This window comes from Bidens hawaiensis, unplaced genomic scaffold (assembly GCF_021521415.1).
Source record: "Bidens hawaiensis isolate Kalapana, Puna unplaced genomic scaffold, B.hawaiensis_p1.1 tig00002735_1, whole genome shotgun sequence".
In the NCBI taxonomy this organism is placed as follows: domain Eukaryota; kingdom Viridiplantae; phylum Streptophyta; class Magnoliopsida; order Asterales; family Asteraceae; genus Bidens; species Bidens hawaiensis.
In genome coordinates this window covers 2,285,414-2,298,984 of record NW_027491147.1, presented here as the reverse complement: position 1 = coordinate 2,298,984, position 13,571 = coordinate 2,285,414, and the positions used below count along the sequence as shown (strand labels likewise).

The 13,571-nt window shown below is 38.4% G+C and overlaps 1 protein-coding gene across 1 annotated transcript in view; it reads left to right on the top strand.

Annotated features, from left to right (window-relative positions):
* The window catches only part of LOC143620922 (putative LRR receptor-like serine/threonine-protein kinase At1g07650), a 55,405-nt gene extending 42,127 nt beyond the window's left edge, over positions 1–13,278 (top strand). Inside the window, exons 20-24 of the mRNA XM_077092492.1 lie at positions 11,270–11,388; positions 11,546–11,756; positions 12,153–12,390; positions 12,629–12,779; positions 12,860–13,278. Coding sequence (XP_076948607.1) covers positions 11,270–11,388; positions 11,546–11,756; positions 12,153–12,390; positions 12,629–12,779; positions 12,860–13,231 — 1,091 coding nt within the window. The 3' untranslated portion in view covers positions 13,232–13,278. The remainder of the gene's footprint in view (positions 1–11,269; positions 11,389–11,545; positions 11,757–12,152; positions 12,391–12,628; positions 12,780–12,859) is intronic.
* Positions 13,279–13,571: the final 293 nt, after the last annotated feature.

The window sequence follows — 13,571 nt, the reverse complement described above, 5'->3', positions numbered from 1 at the left end:
CCTTGACATTTGGGTGGGATTTGGGAGTTTTGACGGCCGTTCATATAATCATCATGATCTTCGTTATCGTTTTACCAGTGTATCAGTTGGTATCAGAGCCGAATTCCTGGCTCAAAATGCCTCCTAGGAGAAGCAGACCAATCGATGAGGTTTATGAATGAGAGTTGGAACAACGATTTATGGCACGGTTGGAGCAAATATTGCTCACTGATCGAATGACTTACTTGATGAATCGTAGAAGGCAGGCCCCTGAAAACAGGGATGGGCATGAGTTTGATAATCCATTTTTTGGTAATGATGGTTCTTCTTCCGAAGAGGGGTACGGGAGGGAACCAAGGCGAGAACATGGAGATGGTAACCAGCGTTGGAATGCAGGGATCCGAACTGATATCCCAGAATTTGATGGGACTAGTTTGGATCCGGAAGGGTTCATTGATTGGTTGGCTACTATAGATAAGGTATTTGAATTCCGAGAGGTTCCTGAAAATAAGTGGGTACCTTTGATCGCTACCAGGCTACGTGGGAGGGCGTCAGCATGGTGGCAGCAATTGAAGTTGACACGAAATAGACTCGGGAAGTCAAGGATGGTGACATGGGCCAAGATGAAAAAGTGTTTGTGGACTAACTTCTTACCTCACAGCTTTCAACGGTTGATGTATCAACGTTTGCAGATTCTGAAGCAGGGATTCAGATCGGTTGATGAATTACGACCGAGTTTTACCATTTGGTTCCTCGTAATGACATTCAAGAAACCGATAAACAACTCGTTGCTCGGTATATTGGGGGTTTAAGGGTTCAGATCATGGACTCTTTAAATCTTTTTGATCTGTTAACATTCTCCGAGGCGCACTAACGGGCATTCGCTTTTGAAAAACAAAACCGTCGGGTGGGCGGTTTATATTCACCGGCCTCTGCAGGAGGAAATTTGGGGTCGGGTGGTGGAGGACCTCATGTTGTACCTAGTCAGCAGAGGTCAGGGGTTAACAACACAGGGTCAACTTCTAAGGGGGCTAGTAGCAGCGGGGTGAAGTGTTTCAAGTATGGTGAGACAGGCCATCGACAAGTTGACTGTAAAAAAGCTGGTAAGAGGCAATTGTTTGTTGTGTCTGAGGATGAACGGTATGAAGAGTATGAAAAGGCCCCAGATTATGATGAAGAACCCGAGTATGAGGAGAAGATTGTAACCGGCAATGTTGGGGTGAATTTGGTGGTCAGGCACTCATGCTATACACCAAAGGCTGATGGGGATGAATGGCTTAAGTATAACATCTTCCACTCCACATGTACCATTCTGGGGAAGGTTTGCACGTTTGTTATCGATTCTGGAAGTTGTGACAAACTGATTTTTGAAGAGGCAGTTCAAAAGTTGGCCTTGAAGAGGAAGATTCACCCCAAACCTTATAAGCTTCAACGACTTAAAAAAGGAGGGGAGGTAACGGTCTTTAAGAGGGCCCTAGTTTCTACTTCTATCGGGACCAAATATAAAGATGATGTTGTGTGTGATGTGGTTCTTATGGATGCGTGTCACTTGTTGTTGGGAAGACCTTGGGAGTATGAAAGAAGTATAGAACATAACGGGGGATCCAATTCTTATAGCTTCATGTTTGGTGGGGTGAAGATAACTCTTATTCCTAGCAAGCCCAACCAGTTAACCACAAAGCATTCGGGTAACCTGTTGATCATTAGTCAGTTTGAAGATGAGTTGGTGGAGACATACAGTGTTTTTGTTTTGATAGGGAAACCGGTGCCCGAGGAAGTTGAGATTCCTGAAGCTGTGATTCCTTTACTTGAGGAATTTTCTAATGTTTTACCTGAGGAATTGCCGGATGGGCTGCCACCTTTGCGTGACATCCAACATCATATTGATTTGGAGCCTGGTTCATAGTTTCCCAATAGGCCACATTACATGATGAGCCCAATAGAGCATGAAGAGTTGCGTAGACAAGTTGAGGAGTTGATTTCTTAGGGTCATGTTCGTGAAAGTATGAGCCCTTGTGTTGTTCCTGCTTTGTTAACTTTAAAGAAGGATGGCACCTGGAGTATGCGTGTTGATAGTCGAGCCATCAACAAGATTACTATGAGGTACAAGTTTTCCTATTCCTCGACTTGATGAGGATTAGTGGTGCTACTATTTTCACAAAGTTGGATTTGAAGAGTGGTTATTACCGGATTCGTCTTAGACCTGGGGATGAATGGAAATCTGCCTTCAAGACTCATGAAGGGTTGTACGAGTGGTTGGTGATGCCTTTTGGTTTATCAAACGCGCCTAGTACTTTTATGCGTGTGATGAATCAGTTGCTCAGGCCTTTTATTGAGAAGTTTGTAGTGGTATATTTTGATGATATTCTTATTTATAGTGCTTCTTTCAGTAAGCACGTCGTGCATGTAATGAAGGTTTTGGCCTTACCCTGCAGAGACAATTTCTATGCAGCAACAAAGTGATGTGTGTTCATGACCGCTAAAGTTTTGTTCTTGGGGTATCTTATTTCTGGTGATGGGATACAGGTGGATGAGTCTAAAGTAGCAGTTTTTCAAAACTGGCCAACTCCTACCACCATTACTGAAGTCCGAAGTTTTCATGGGCTTGCTTCTTTTTATAGACGGTTCATTCCACACTTCAGTTTCATTATGGCCCTATCACAGAATGCATGAAGGGAAAGATGTTTGTATGAACAAAGGGGGCAGAGTTAGCTTTTCAAATTATAAAGGAAAAGCTCACTACCGCACCAATTCTTGTATTGCCTGACTTTTTGCAAGTTTTTAAACTTCATATTGATGCCTCGAAGGTTGGGATTGGCGGGGTTCTCAGTCAAGGGGGTCGACCTATTGCTTATTTTAGCGAGAAGTTAACTGGGGCAAAGTTGAGATATAGTACTTATGACCTGGAGTTTTATGCAGTTGTTCAGCCTGTAAGGCATTGGCGCCACTATTTGTTTTATAGAGTTTGTTTTATTCACTGATCATGATACTTTAAGGCATATTCGCACGCAAGACAAGATATCTCATAAACACGGACTTTGGTTAACATTTCTTGAAAAGTTTACTTTTGTGGTCAAACACAAAACTGGAGTTTCAAACTGATTTGCTGATGCCTTAAGCAGGAGGGGAAATCTACTTTTATCCGTGAGAGTCAATGTGCCAGGATTTGATGTTATTCGTGAGCAGTTAGCCATTGACCCGTATTTTGCAGCTGTGTTGCAGGGTGTGCAAGCGGGTCAGAAATCAGACTTTCTTTTGCATGATGGGTTTTTGTTCAAGGGGAATCAGCTATGTATTCCTGATTTCAGTCTTCGGTTGAAAACTATTCGGGAGTTACATGGGGAGGCTCATGTTGGTCGTGATCGTACTTTACAGTTGGTGCAGTCTTCTTACTCCTGACCTACTATGAGGAAAGAGGTAGATCGTTATGTTAAAAGGTGTCGAATTTGCCAGGTCTAAAAGGATGCGGCTACTAATGTGGGTCTTTATATGCTTTTGCATGTCCCTTCACAGCCTTGGAATGATATTAGTATGGATTTTGTGTTGGGGTTACCTCGGACTCAGAGGGGTAACGATTCGATCTTTGTTGTTGTTGATCAGTTCTCTAAAATGGTGAACTTTATTCCTTGCAAGAGGACGACAGATGCAGTTATGTGGCTTAGTTATTCTTTTAGGATGTCTATCATTTGCATGGTTTACCATCTTCTACTGTTTATGATCGGGACACTCGTTTCTTGAGTCATTTTTGGCGTAGCTTATGGAAGTGAACACTCAGCTTAACTTCAGTAATGCCTACCACCCTTAAACAGATGGGAAAGCAGAGGTTGTTAATCAGTCACTTGGTAATCTTTTACGATGTCTTGTGGGTGATCATGTGAAGTCTTGGGATCAAAGTTATGTCAGGCGGAGTTTGCTCATAATCACGATGTTAATCGGAGTACTGGTTTTAGCCCGTTTGAGGTGGTCTATTCTGCTAAGCCCCCCAGGGTACTCTTGATTTGATATCATTTCCTTTTTCGAGTTTTGTTCCCAAAAAGGTACACGATTTTGTGATGGGGTTACATGAAGTTCATGCAGCTGTGCAAGAAAACTTGGCCCGCGCTAATTCAAAGTACAAGCAGGCTGTAGACCAAAAGCGTAGGCAAGTTGATTTTGAAGTGGGTGACTTTGTTTCGGTTGTTTTGAGTAAAGATCGTTTTCCAGTTGGGGAGTCTAATAAATGCCAAGAATATCGAGCCGGTGGAGATTGTGCTGAAGATAAATTCTAATGCTTACCGTCTGAAGTTACCAAGCCATATTTATTGTTCGGATGTTTTCAATGTCAAACATTTGCTTCCATTTCAAGGAGATTCATTTGATTATTAGATCACTGCAGATTCGAGGTTGAATTTTGTCATCCGGAGGGAATGATGGAGGCCCAAGTATTGAAGAGTGTGTCATGTTAGATTTGGAGGCCCATGATCATACTTCCAAAGGTGGCCCACAAAAACGGGCATAACTTGGCCTACGAAGCTCCGTTTCAAGCCCACGACCAGTCAAATCGAATCTTGAGACGAGGATCACATTGTGGCAAATGCCTTCGGTGGTTTATCTCTTGTACGAATACCAAAAATGCCTCTTAAATAAATTTATGGGCATTTTTATGTTTTTTAATCAGTTTTTACATTTTTATTTTTGGGTTTGTGTTTGGCCCATGGCCTTTTTTGGACCCATTTCAAATTTGAAAGTCTATTTATATGATGCTAATGTAATGTGAGAAGGCAGACTTGAATTTTATCAATAAAGAATTTTCTCTTCATTTTCCTTGACCTTTGGGTGGGATTTGGGAGTTTTTAGAAGTTCATCACAGGCATTCACAGAATCAACTTGATTTGATCTTCGCTATCGTTTTACCATTGCATCAGTGTAAGGGGTAGATCAGAGCATAGATTTATTAGGAAAAAGAATGAATACAGATCTAAGCCAAAGTGTAAGAGAAGATGTTTGGTTTGTAATTTAGAAAAGCATATTAACAAGGATTGACCCTGATGGAAGAACCTAAGGAAAAAATATCATATGAAGATTCCCTGATGGATATGCTAGTGCTGATATTGTGATGGTGTCTTATGGATTCGGGTTTCTCTTACAATATGATTTAGCGGTATAAACAAGAATGAAGATCGAATCATGTTGATTAAGAGAATACCCGTGATGAACTCCGAAACTCCCAAATCCCACCCAAAGGTTTTGGGAAAATGAAGAGAAAATTGATAATTATTAAAATTCAAGTCTGTCCATTCACATTACATAACCAGCATATAAATAAAGAGTCTAATATGAAATAGGCCTAAAATGGGTCATGGCCGAACACAAACTCAAAAACAAAAACATAAAAAGTGCTGAAAAAACATAAAAAGGCCCAAAACTTTATTTAGGAGGCGTTTTTGGGCTTTGGACAGGGGATAAAACTTTATATAGGCCGTTTGACACAATGTTCTCCTCGTCTCAAGCTTCGATTTGACTGGTAATAGGCCTGAAACGGAGCTTTGTGGGCCAAGTTATGCCCGTTTTCGTGGGCCATCTTTTATAGCTCGATCTTGGGCCTCCAAATACATAATAGCCCGGTCTTCAATACTTGGGCCCACATCACAATATGACTCCAATCAAGGAGTATTTCAAAGAACTAAACATGGTTAACCAAAGTACAGTCAAATTGGGAGATGATAGGCCATGCAAGATACAAGGTGTTGGAACTGTTTTGTTACTTTAAAGGGGTTCCAACATTGACCTTGAGAATATTAGGTATATAACCTGACTTGAAAAGGAATTTAATCTCATTTTGCACATTTGGGATTATGGGTTATCATGTTAGTTTGAAAAATGGTAAGGCTAAGTTGGTGATAAGTGTGTCTATGACGGTGCTATTACGCTTAATGAGGGCTAATAACGTATATTTCTTAGAATGGGAAGTGTCGTCTACTATGAGGGCTCTTTATCAATTGCATAAGAGTAGATGAAGTCTAAGGCTATGCTATTACTTAACAGAATGGGCCATAAAAGTACACAAGGTCTTATTTAGTTAAATAAATAACAAGAGATTGGAGGTCTCAAGAATTGTGATGTTGGATTATGTGAAAACTGGGTTTTCAGCAAGTCTAAAAGAGTAAGGTTTACAAAGAACACTTTGGTTAATGCTTATGCTAACTTGGGGAGGCCGCTAGATCTCAATCTCAAGGTGGAGCTAGGTACTTCAAGTCATAATAAATTATTATTCAAGAAGAATTTGGGTGTAATATTGAATCGCAAGGATGAGAGCTTTGGCAAATTCAATAAGTGGTAGGTGCTATTAGATATTAGACTATATTATTATGTATTTTTAGTGTGAGCCTACAGGCTATTGAATAAAACAATGAACCAAGTATTTACCATTATTTTACATTGTATCAGATCCAACCGAGGCTCTCTATCACTTCTGCTGCCCCACACACATGCAAACCCTAGACACCTAAGGTGGACCCATGGGCTCACACTAATAATAATAATATCGTCTAATAGTAGAGACTCAAACCGAAAGGAAGGTTAAAACGCAAAGATGCTATGCTTAAAAGATTTTGGGCAATGCTTTATCTATTGCAACATACGTAGTGAATAGATTACCTTCAAAATCCATAGCATGAAGACTCCTATGGAGTTATGATTAGAGTATAAAGTCATATGGAGGAGGGGAAAACTTGAACCAAGAGCTCATAAATGTATGTTTCCAGGATATCCTAACCATGTAAAGGGGTATCGGATACGAAGATTATTTGACGAGGGTTCTAAGGTATTAATTAATAGGGATATGGTGTTCAAGGAAGATGTGATTTATAAAGATTTTCATATGAATAAATTGTGAAAGTCTTATGGAGGGGTAATATGGTCATATAGATCAGGTCGAGGTGAAGGTGGATTTGTTTCTTTATGAATCAAGTAGTGAAGTTAAACCTTTTTGGCAGCCTAACCACCATGGGTGATCTAAATCAAGTAACACCGGCTATAGCATTATTGTTAGAGACTGACCTAGATAGGAAATTGTTACTCGCACCAAGTATAAAACAAACGAAGATTTGTCGTTATTGTGTTTAAAGTTGTAGAGGTAGAAAGTGTGTTTAAACCAAATATGATTAATGAAACAGTCACTTCTAGGTGAATAAAAATTGTATTCAAGTAACGTGTGAGTAGATAAACTCATTGCATAAGAATGGTAATTGAATGAGGGTATTCAAGGTGTTGAAGCTCCTAAACTTTAAGGCTAGAATGGTGGGGAAAAGATTTACACAAAAGGTAGTGGTGGATTATAAAGAGATTTTTTTCCCGTATTTAAGCATTCTTCATAAAGGGCAATATTTTCGTTAGTAGAGGTTTATGATTTTGAGCTTGAACAACTTTATGTGAAGACTACAATTTAACATGGGAACCTTGATAAAAATATCTACATGAACCAACCAATTGGTTTTGGGGTGGAGGATCAAAGGGATAATGTTTGTTTGTTGAAGAAGTCATTTTATGGGTTGAAATAGTCACCAAGACGATGTTATAAGATATTTAATGACTATATGGTGACTCATGGTGTATGTAGGAAAACCTATAATAGTTGTGTGTATTATAGAGAGCATAGTAAGCGTGCCTTTGTTTACTTGTTGCTTTTTGTTGATGATATGCTAGTTGCTTGTGACGAAATATAAGAAATAATTGCAACAAAAAGAGATAGTGGTCAAGGAATTTAATATGAAAGAGTTGGATGCTAAGAATCTTTTTGGAATGGAGATAAAAAGAGATAGAAGACTTAGGTTGATCATGTTATCTCAGCGCTTCAATTTTGGAGAAAGTTTATCAAGTTATTTCATGTATCAATGTAAGATTGATATTTGTTTATGCATTTTGTGACCGTCGCTATGCAATTCCGACTGGCTGGGGAGAAGTTGTGCAGGGATCCAACTGGTGAAGTTAGAACAACTTCACTTTGAGGCCCAAACCCAAGCCCACGAAGATGTTTATCTATATATATGTATGTTATGTTTAGGGTTAAGGTTGTTGAAATAGAATAAAAAGAGAGAGTGAGAGCAGTAAAGTTGTCTAGAGAAAAACAGATAGTGAGAGTCTCGTGGGCAGACCCGAGGTAGAGCTCACCTCGGTCGGCCGTAACATGTTTTCTCTTTTGGTATGTAATGTGTTTTGTTTAATATATAAAGTGATCTGCATATCCGTTTATCCCATTCGTGTGTGTTTGTGTATAATCGTGTTCTTCGTCTCCGACACTATAAACGGGTCTAGGAGGATTCCGCACTCCTAGACTTCATGCGGATCTCGTATCGATCAGCGACGCACCAGAGGAAACTTATAAGTGGTATCAGAGCCTTAGGCTCTTATGCTATGGTTCGAGATCTGCGTTTTGGTGTTTTTGGCCCGTTTCAGAACTGATTTTAGTTGGGGAAATGGCAGTTGCGAAGTTACAGGTTTTGGCGAAGTTGTCGCTAGAATTTTAGGGTTTTGGCGAAGTTATTAGATGGTGAAGTTAACAAATGGCGAAGTTATAACTAGGCGAAGTTGCTGGTTAGCGAAGTTATAATTAGGCGAAGTTATTAGGTTGTGAAATTATTAGGTAGCGAAGTTATTAGGTAGCAAAGTTATAACTAGGCGAAGTTGCTGCTTAGCGAAGTTATAACTAGGTGAAGTTATTTGGTGATGAAGTTAAAGAATGGCGAAGTTAAATTTTGGGCGAAGTTACTTGATGGCGAAGTTCACGAAGGGTGAAGTTAAAGAGGGGTGAAGTTCAGGTGAAGTTATCAGGTGAAGCTATCGATATGTTTTCCTTTTTCCTCCGACGTTCAAAATATGGTATTCCAAAAAAAAGTATTTTTGGGAAATTTTCTTGAACGAAAATTTACATATGTCATTCATATGAGAAGAGGATTATTGAGGAAAAATTTGGTGATAATATTTTTTGGAGTTTCAGTCCGTATGACCGGGTTTACACGATTATTATGAGTCTGAAAACGTTGTTCCGACAAAGAGTGACAATTTGTATCTCTAAGTCATACATGTGAACAACTACAGTGCCAGCTATTTAAATGAAGATGCTCGGGTAATAAAGATCATAGAGGCTGAGTTAGCTTTTGATGATTATTACAGGGCATGTGTGTTAGATTCTATCAAGGTGTTATCGTGATGAAACTGATCACTTGTTATTGAGTAGTTGAAGATTGAACCTTATCTTATAAACCGATTATAGTTGAGATGATTGATTAGGCACCGGGATGCGGATCAAATATTTCGATCGATATAATTTGGATGGGCTTACACTGAAGGGGAGATCTGATATGGAAGACGTTGGGTGATTGGTAGATTTGTGAAGCTACAAGACACATGCAACATCAATCCTGTGAAGCTACAAGACAGATTCAGACACTGCTGGTTGAGGACAGGATTGATGTTGCATGTATATGTGAAGTTCAACCTTGAAGATCATAGTGCAATGTCTAAATATCGAGTCCTACCAGAAGAAGAACACATAAGATCATCAGTTATGGGGTGTCTGTTGGTGCATGTTTTGTAACAGATGATCTTTAGTCTTTGTTAGAATTGAGAGCAACGGTCAAGGGGGAGTCTGTTGGTACATTTTGTGACCGTTGCTATGAAATTCCGACCAGTTGGGGAGAAGTTGTGCAGAGAGCCAACTACGACATAGGTGAAGTTAGGAACAACTTCACCTGTTGGTAAAGTTAGGAACAACTTCACCTGTTGGTGAAGTTAGAACAACTTCACCTTGAGGCCCAAGCCCAAGCCCAAGCCCGCGAAGATGTTTATCTATATATATGTGTGTTAAGTTTAGGGTTAAGGTTTTTGAAATAGAATAGAAAGAGAGAGTGAGAGCAGTAAAGTTGTCTAGAGAAAAACAGATAGTGAGAGTCTCGTGGGCAGACCCGAGGTAGAGCTCACCTCGGTCGGCCATAACATGTTTTCTCTTTCGGTATGTAATGTGTTTTGGTTTAATATATAAAGTGATCTGCATATTTGTTTATCCCATTCGGTGTGTTTGTGTATAATCGTGTTCTTCGTCTCCGACACCATAAACGGGTCTAGGAGGATTCCGCACTCTTAGACTTCGTGCGGAACTTTTACCGATCAACGACGCACCGGGGGAGCTTACAATATTACTCCTAAGAGGAAACATTTCAAATTGTCAAAATAGGATTCTACTATGTATGTATAATGAGGAGGTGGAGAAGATGTTGGGTGTTCCCTATTCTAGTGCCTTTGGAAGTTTAATGTACCTCATGGTTTACACTAAACCAAATATTGGTTACGCTTTGAATCTAGTCAGTAGGTAGGTTAATGAGTAAGCTAGGAAAGCTTCAATGAGAGGTTCTTGAGTGGATATATACTTAGGTATCTTAATAGTACCACAGATGTTGGTCTATTATTTGGGAAAGATCGCAGTGTAGACAATGTGGTACAGGATACGTAGATGCTAATTTGACAAAAGGCTTAAATAGAGGCACGTCAGTGTCATGCTTTTAAAGGTATGTGAAAGCCTAGTTAGTTGGAAATCTACTCCGCAATATATAGTAGCTTTATCAACTACATAGTCTACAGAAGCATTTATGGAAGCCTTATGGGTTAAACGTTATGTGTCAGAATTGGGCATTGCACTTTCCTAAACATCAAGGTTATCATGAAAGGACTAAACACATTAGTGTTAAGTTGCATTTAATTAGAGAGGTTGTTAATTCTCAAGAGGTAAGAATGAAGTATGTGGATATTTTGGATAATGCGATACCAAACTAATTCCTGGTTCTAAGTTAAAATATTGTTTGGAGTTACTAAATATTGGAGTTTCGTTGTCGTTGTGACTTAATTAGTATAAAGGTGGAGCTTGTTATAATGTGTACAAAGTCAAATGAGGTCAACAGAAATAGTCAAACTCTAAGTCAATGAAGTTTTAGGTTGATTCTGCCAATCACTGATACTTGAGGAGCTTATTGTGTTAAAATGATTAACGCGTTTTTGAGATGTGTTAGTTAGTTAAAAGGGAATAGGCATTTAGAAACGGCTAATTGCTTTTTTCTTCGTTCTTTCATTAATAATTGTAATCTTTTGCTTTGTATCTGCAATTTATTAGTGAAATATGTAAAGGTAAAACATAATTGAATTTGTAGTTCATTCTTTCTTAATTGATTCTCAATTATATTGTCCGTATGTGTTCTAGGTTTAACTATAACCTATTACAAGTACATATTAATATCATTTATAATATATTGTTTACTTGCAGATTTGAGGGGATTGAACTTAAAGACCGGCATATTCACATATAGACAAATAGAAGCTGCCACTAACAACTTTGCTGATTCAAATAAACTAGGGGAGGGGGGTTTTGGATCAGTTTACAAGGTAAAAGTACATATTTTTACCAACTTTGTTGTTCTACATTGTGAAATCTACAAAGTTCATTTGTACGTGCTCAAATGCAAATTACAGAAAATATGAAACAGTTTTTTTTCTCAATTGAACTCTAATCGCTATGTTTAATACCAAATATTAATTGTAGGGTACACTACTAGATGGAACTCTAATAGCCGTAAAGAAACTGTCTTCTAAATCAAGTCAAGGAAATCGTGAATTTGTGAATGAAATAGGGATGATAGCCAGTATTCAACACCCCAATGTCGTAAGGCTACACGGGTGTTGTGTGGAACGCAACCAGTTACTACTTGTCTATGAGTACATGGAGAATAATTCTCTAGCACATGCTCTATTTGGTATTCTCCTTTTTCTTTCATCCACATTTCACCCAGTAAGACAAGAATATTTCACTCCAACATCATCTGTAGTTATAGTGAATTATGTATAACACATGGATTCAATTTCCACAAGATCTTTGTATCAAGAACCATAAAGATGAAAAACAAGAATCAAGAATACAGAACGGTTTTTTATTGAAATTAGGTCTTGAATAATATTTGTGTGGATTTATCATGAGGAAATGACATCTAGTAGTACAAAATATACACAGTTAAGAAAATAAAACCGTATAACCCTACGGGAGAGCGAGAGAGTGAGAGAATATATATCACCAGAGGTACCCATATATCACATTTGCATATTTAAGAAAACACAAGTTATTGATTAATATTCTTTGTTTTTCCATAAATCAGAGAACGACAAAGCTAAGATAAAATTAGATTTTCGTACAAGACAGCGAATCTGTGTTGGCATTGCCAAAGGTTTGGCCTTCCTGCACGAAGAGTCGGTTATAAGGATGATTCATAGGGACATCAAGGCAACAAATGTACTCTTGGATAGAGACCTTACCCCAAAGATATCAGATTTTGGTTTGGCGAAGCTTGATGACGAAGAAGACACACACATTACAACCAGAGTTGCCGGAACTATGTGAGTGTCTTCTTAACTGCTTTTACCTTCAATGTCTCCTAAAAAAAAACTTTTGGATTAAAATGACAATTTTGATCAAACCACATGGACAAAAAATGCACTTAACTCATGTTCTTAAACAAGCCATGAGATCAGCTTGTGCCATAAAATCCACCAAAATAAGCCGTTATCATATTCTCTCTTGTTTATCATGATCAGTTTCTTTTACTTTTCTATCATTTTGTATTTGGTTCTCCAGAGGGTACATGGCCCCAGAATATGCATTAAGGGGCCAGTTAACCTACAAAGCAGATGTATATAGTTTTGGCGTTCTTGCACTTGAAATCGTTTCAGGAAGGAATAATATGAAATATCGACCAACTGACGAATCTATTTCTTTTATTGATTGGGTAAAACACACTCTGTTCACTGAATTAATTAGACCCAATTATCTCACAATCCTATGATCAGTATGTTTCTTCCATTCTAGATTATTTCTCTAAAACAAAAGGGGAGTTTGATGGAGTTGGTGGATCAAGAACTGTGTTCTAATTTCAACAAAAAAGAGGCATTGCGAATGATAGAGATTGCCTTATTATGCATTAATAAGTCTCCAGCTCTTAGGCCTACGATGTCTGAAGTAGTAAATATGCTCGAGGGTCACATCGAAATTACGGAAACAGATAATCTAACCACCGCTGATGATGAGTTCAGATTGCAAGCACTCAAATTAAAGCTTGAAGAGATACAGTCCCCTTACTTTGATGAACAGGAGACATTCACTAAAGCATCATCTTCTATCTCGCACGACTTGTATCCGAATAGTCAAATTTCTGAAGCAAGTTGTTTGATGCTCGAGTAGGCGATACTCTTTTCTAAATCCTTCGTAATGGATATTTCATAAATATATTCAAGTGTCACCGAGCCTTGAAGTTGAAAGTGCCAATAGCACAAATGTTTAGAGGGATCGCAAACAATTATGCTAAATAATTCAGTATCAAATGTGCTACAAATAGTTATTCATTCTGAAATGCATGGATATGTTTCATTAGAACTTTTTGTTATTTAAAAATTATAGACTTGTCTTTTCTATTTTTTTAACTTTTGTATTTGTTTTTTTAGAATAACTCCTAGTCTTAAATCTGCACGTTGCAAGATTTAAACCCTTCACTTTTTGTATAGGATAGAGAGGAGAAACCTTA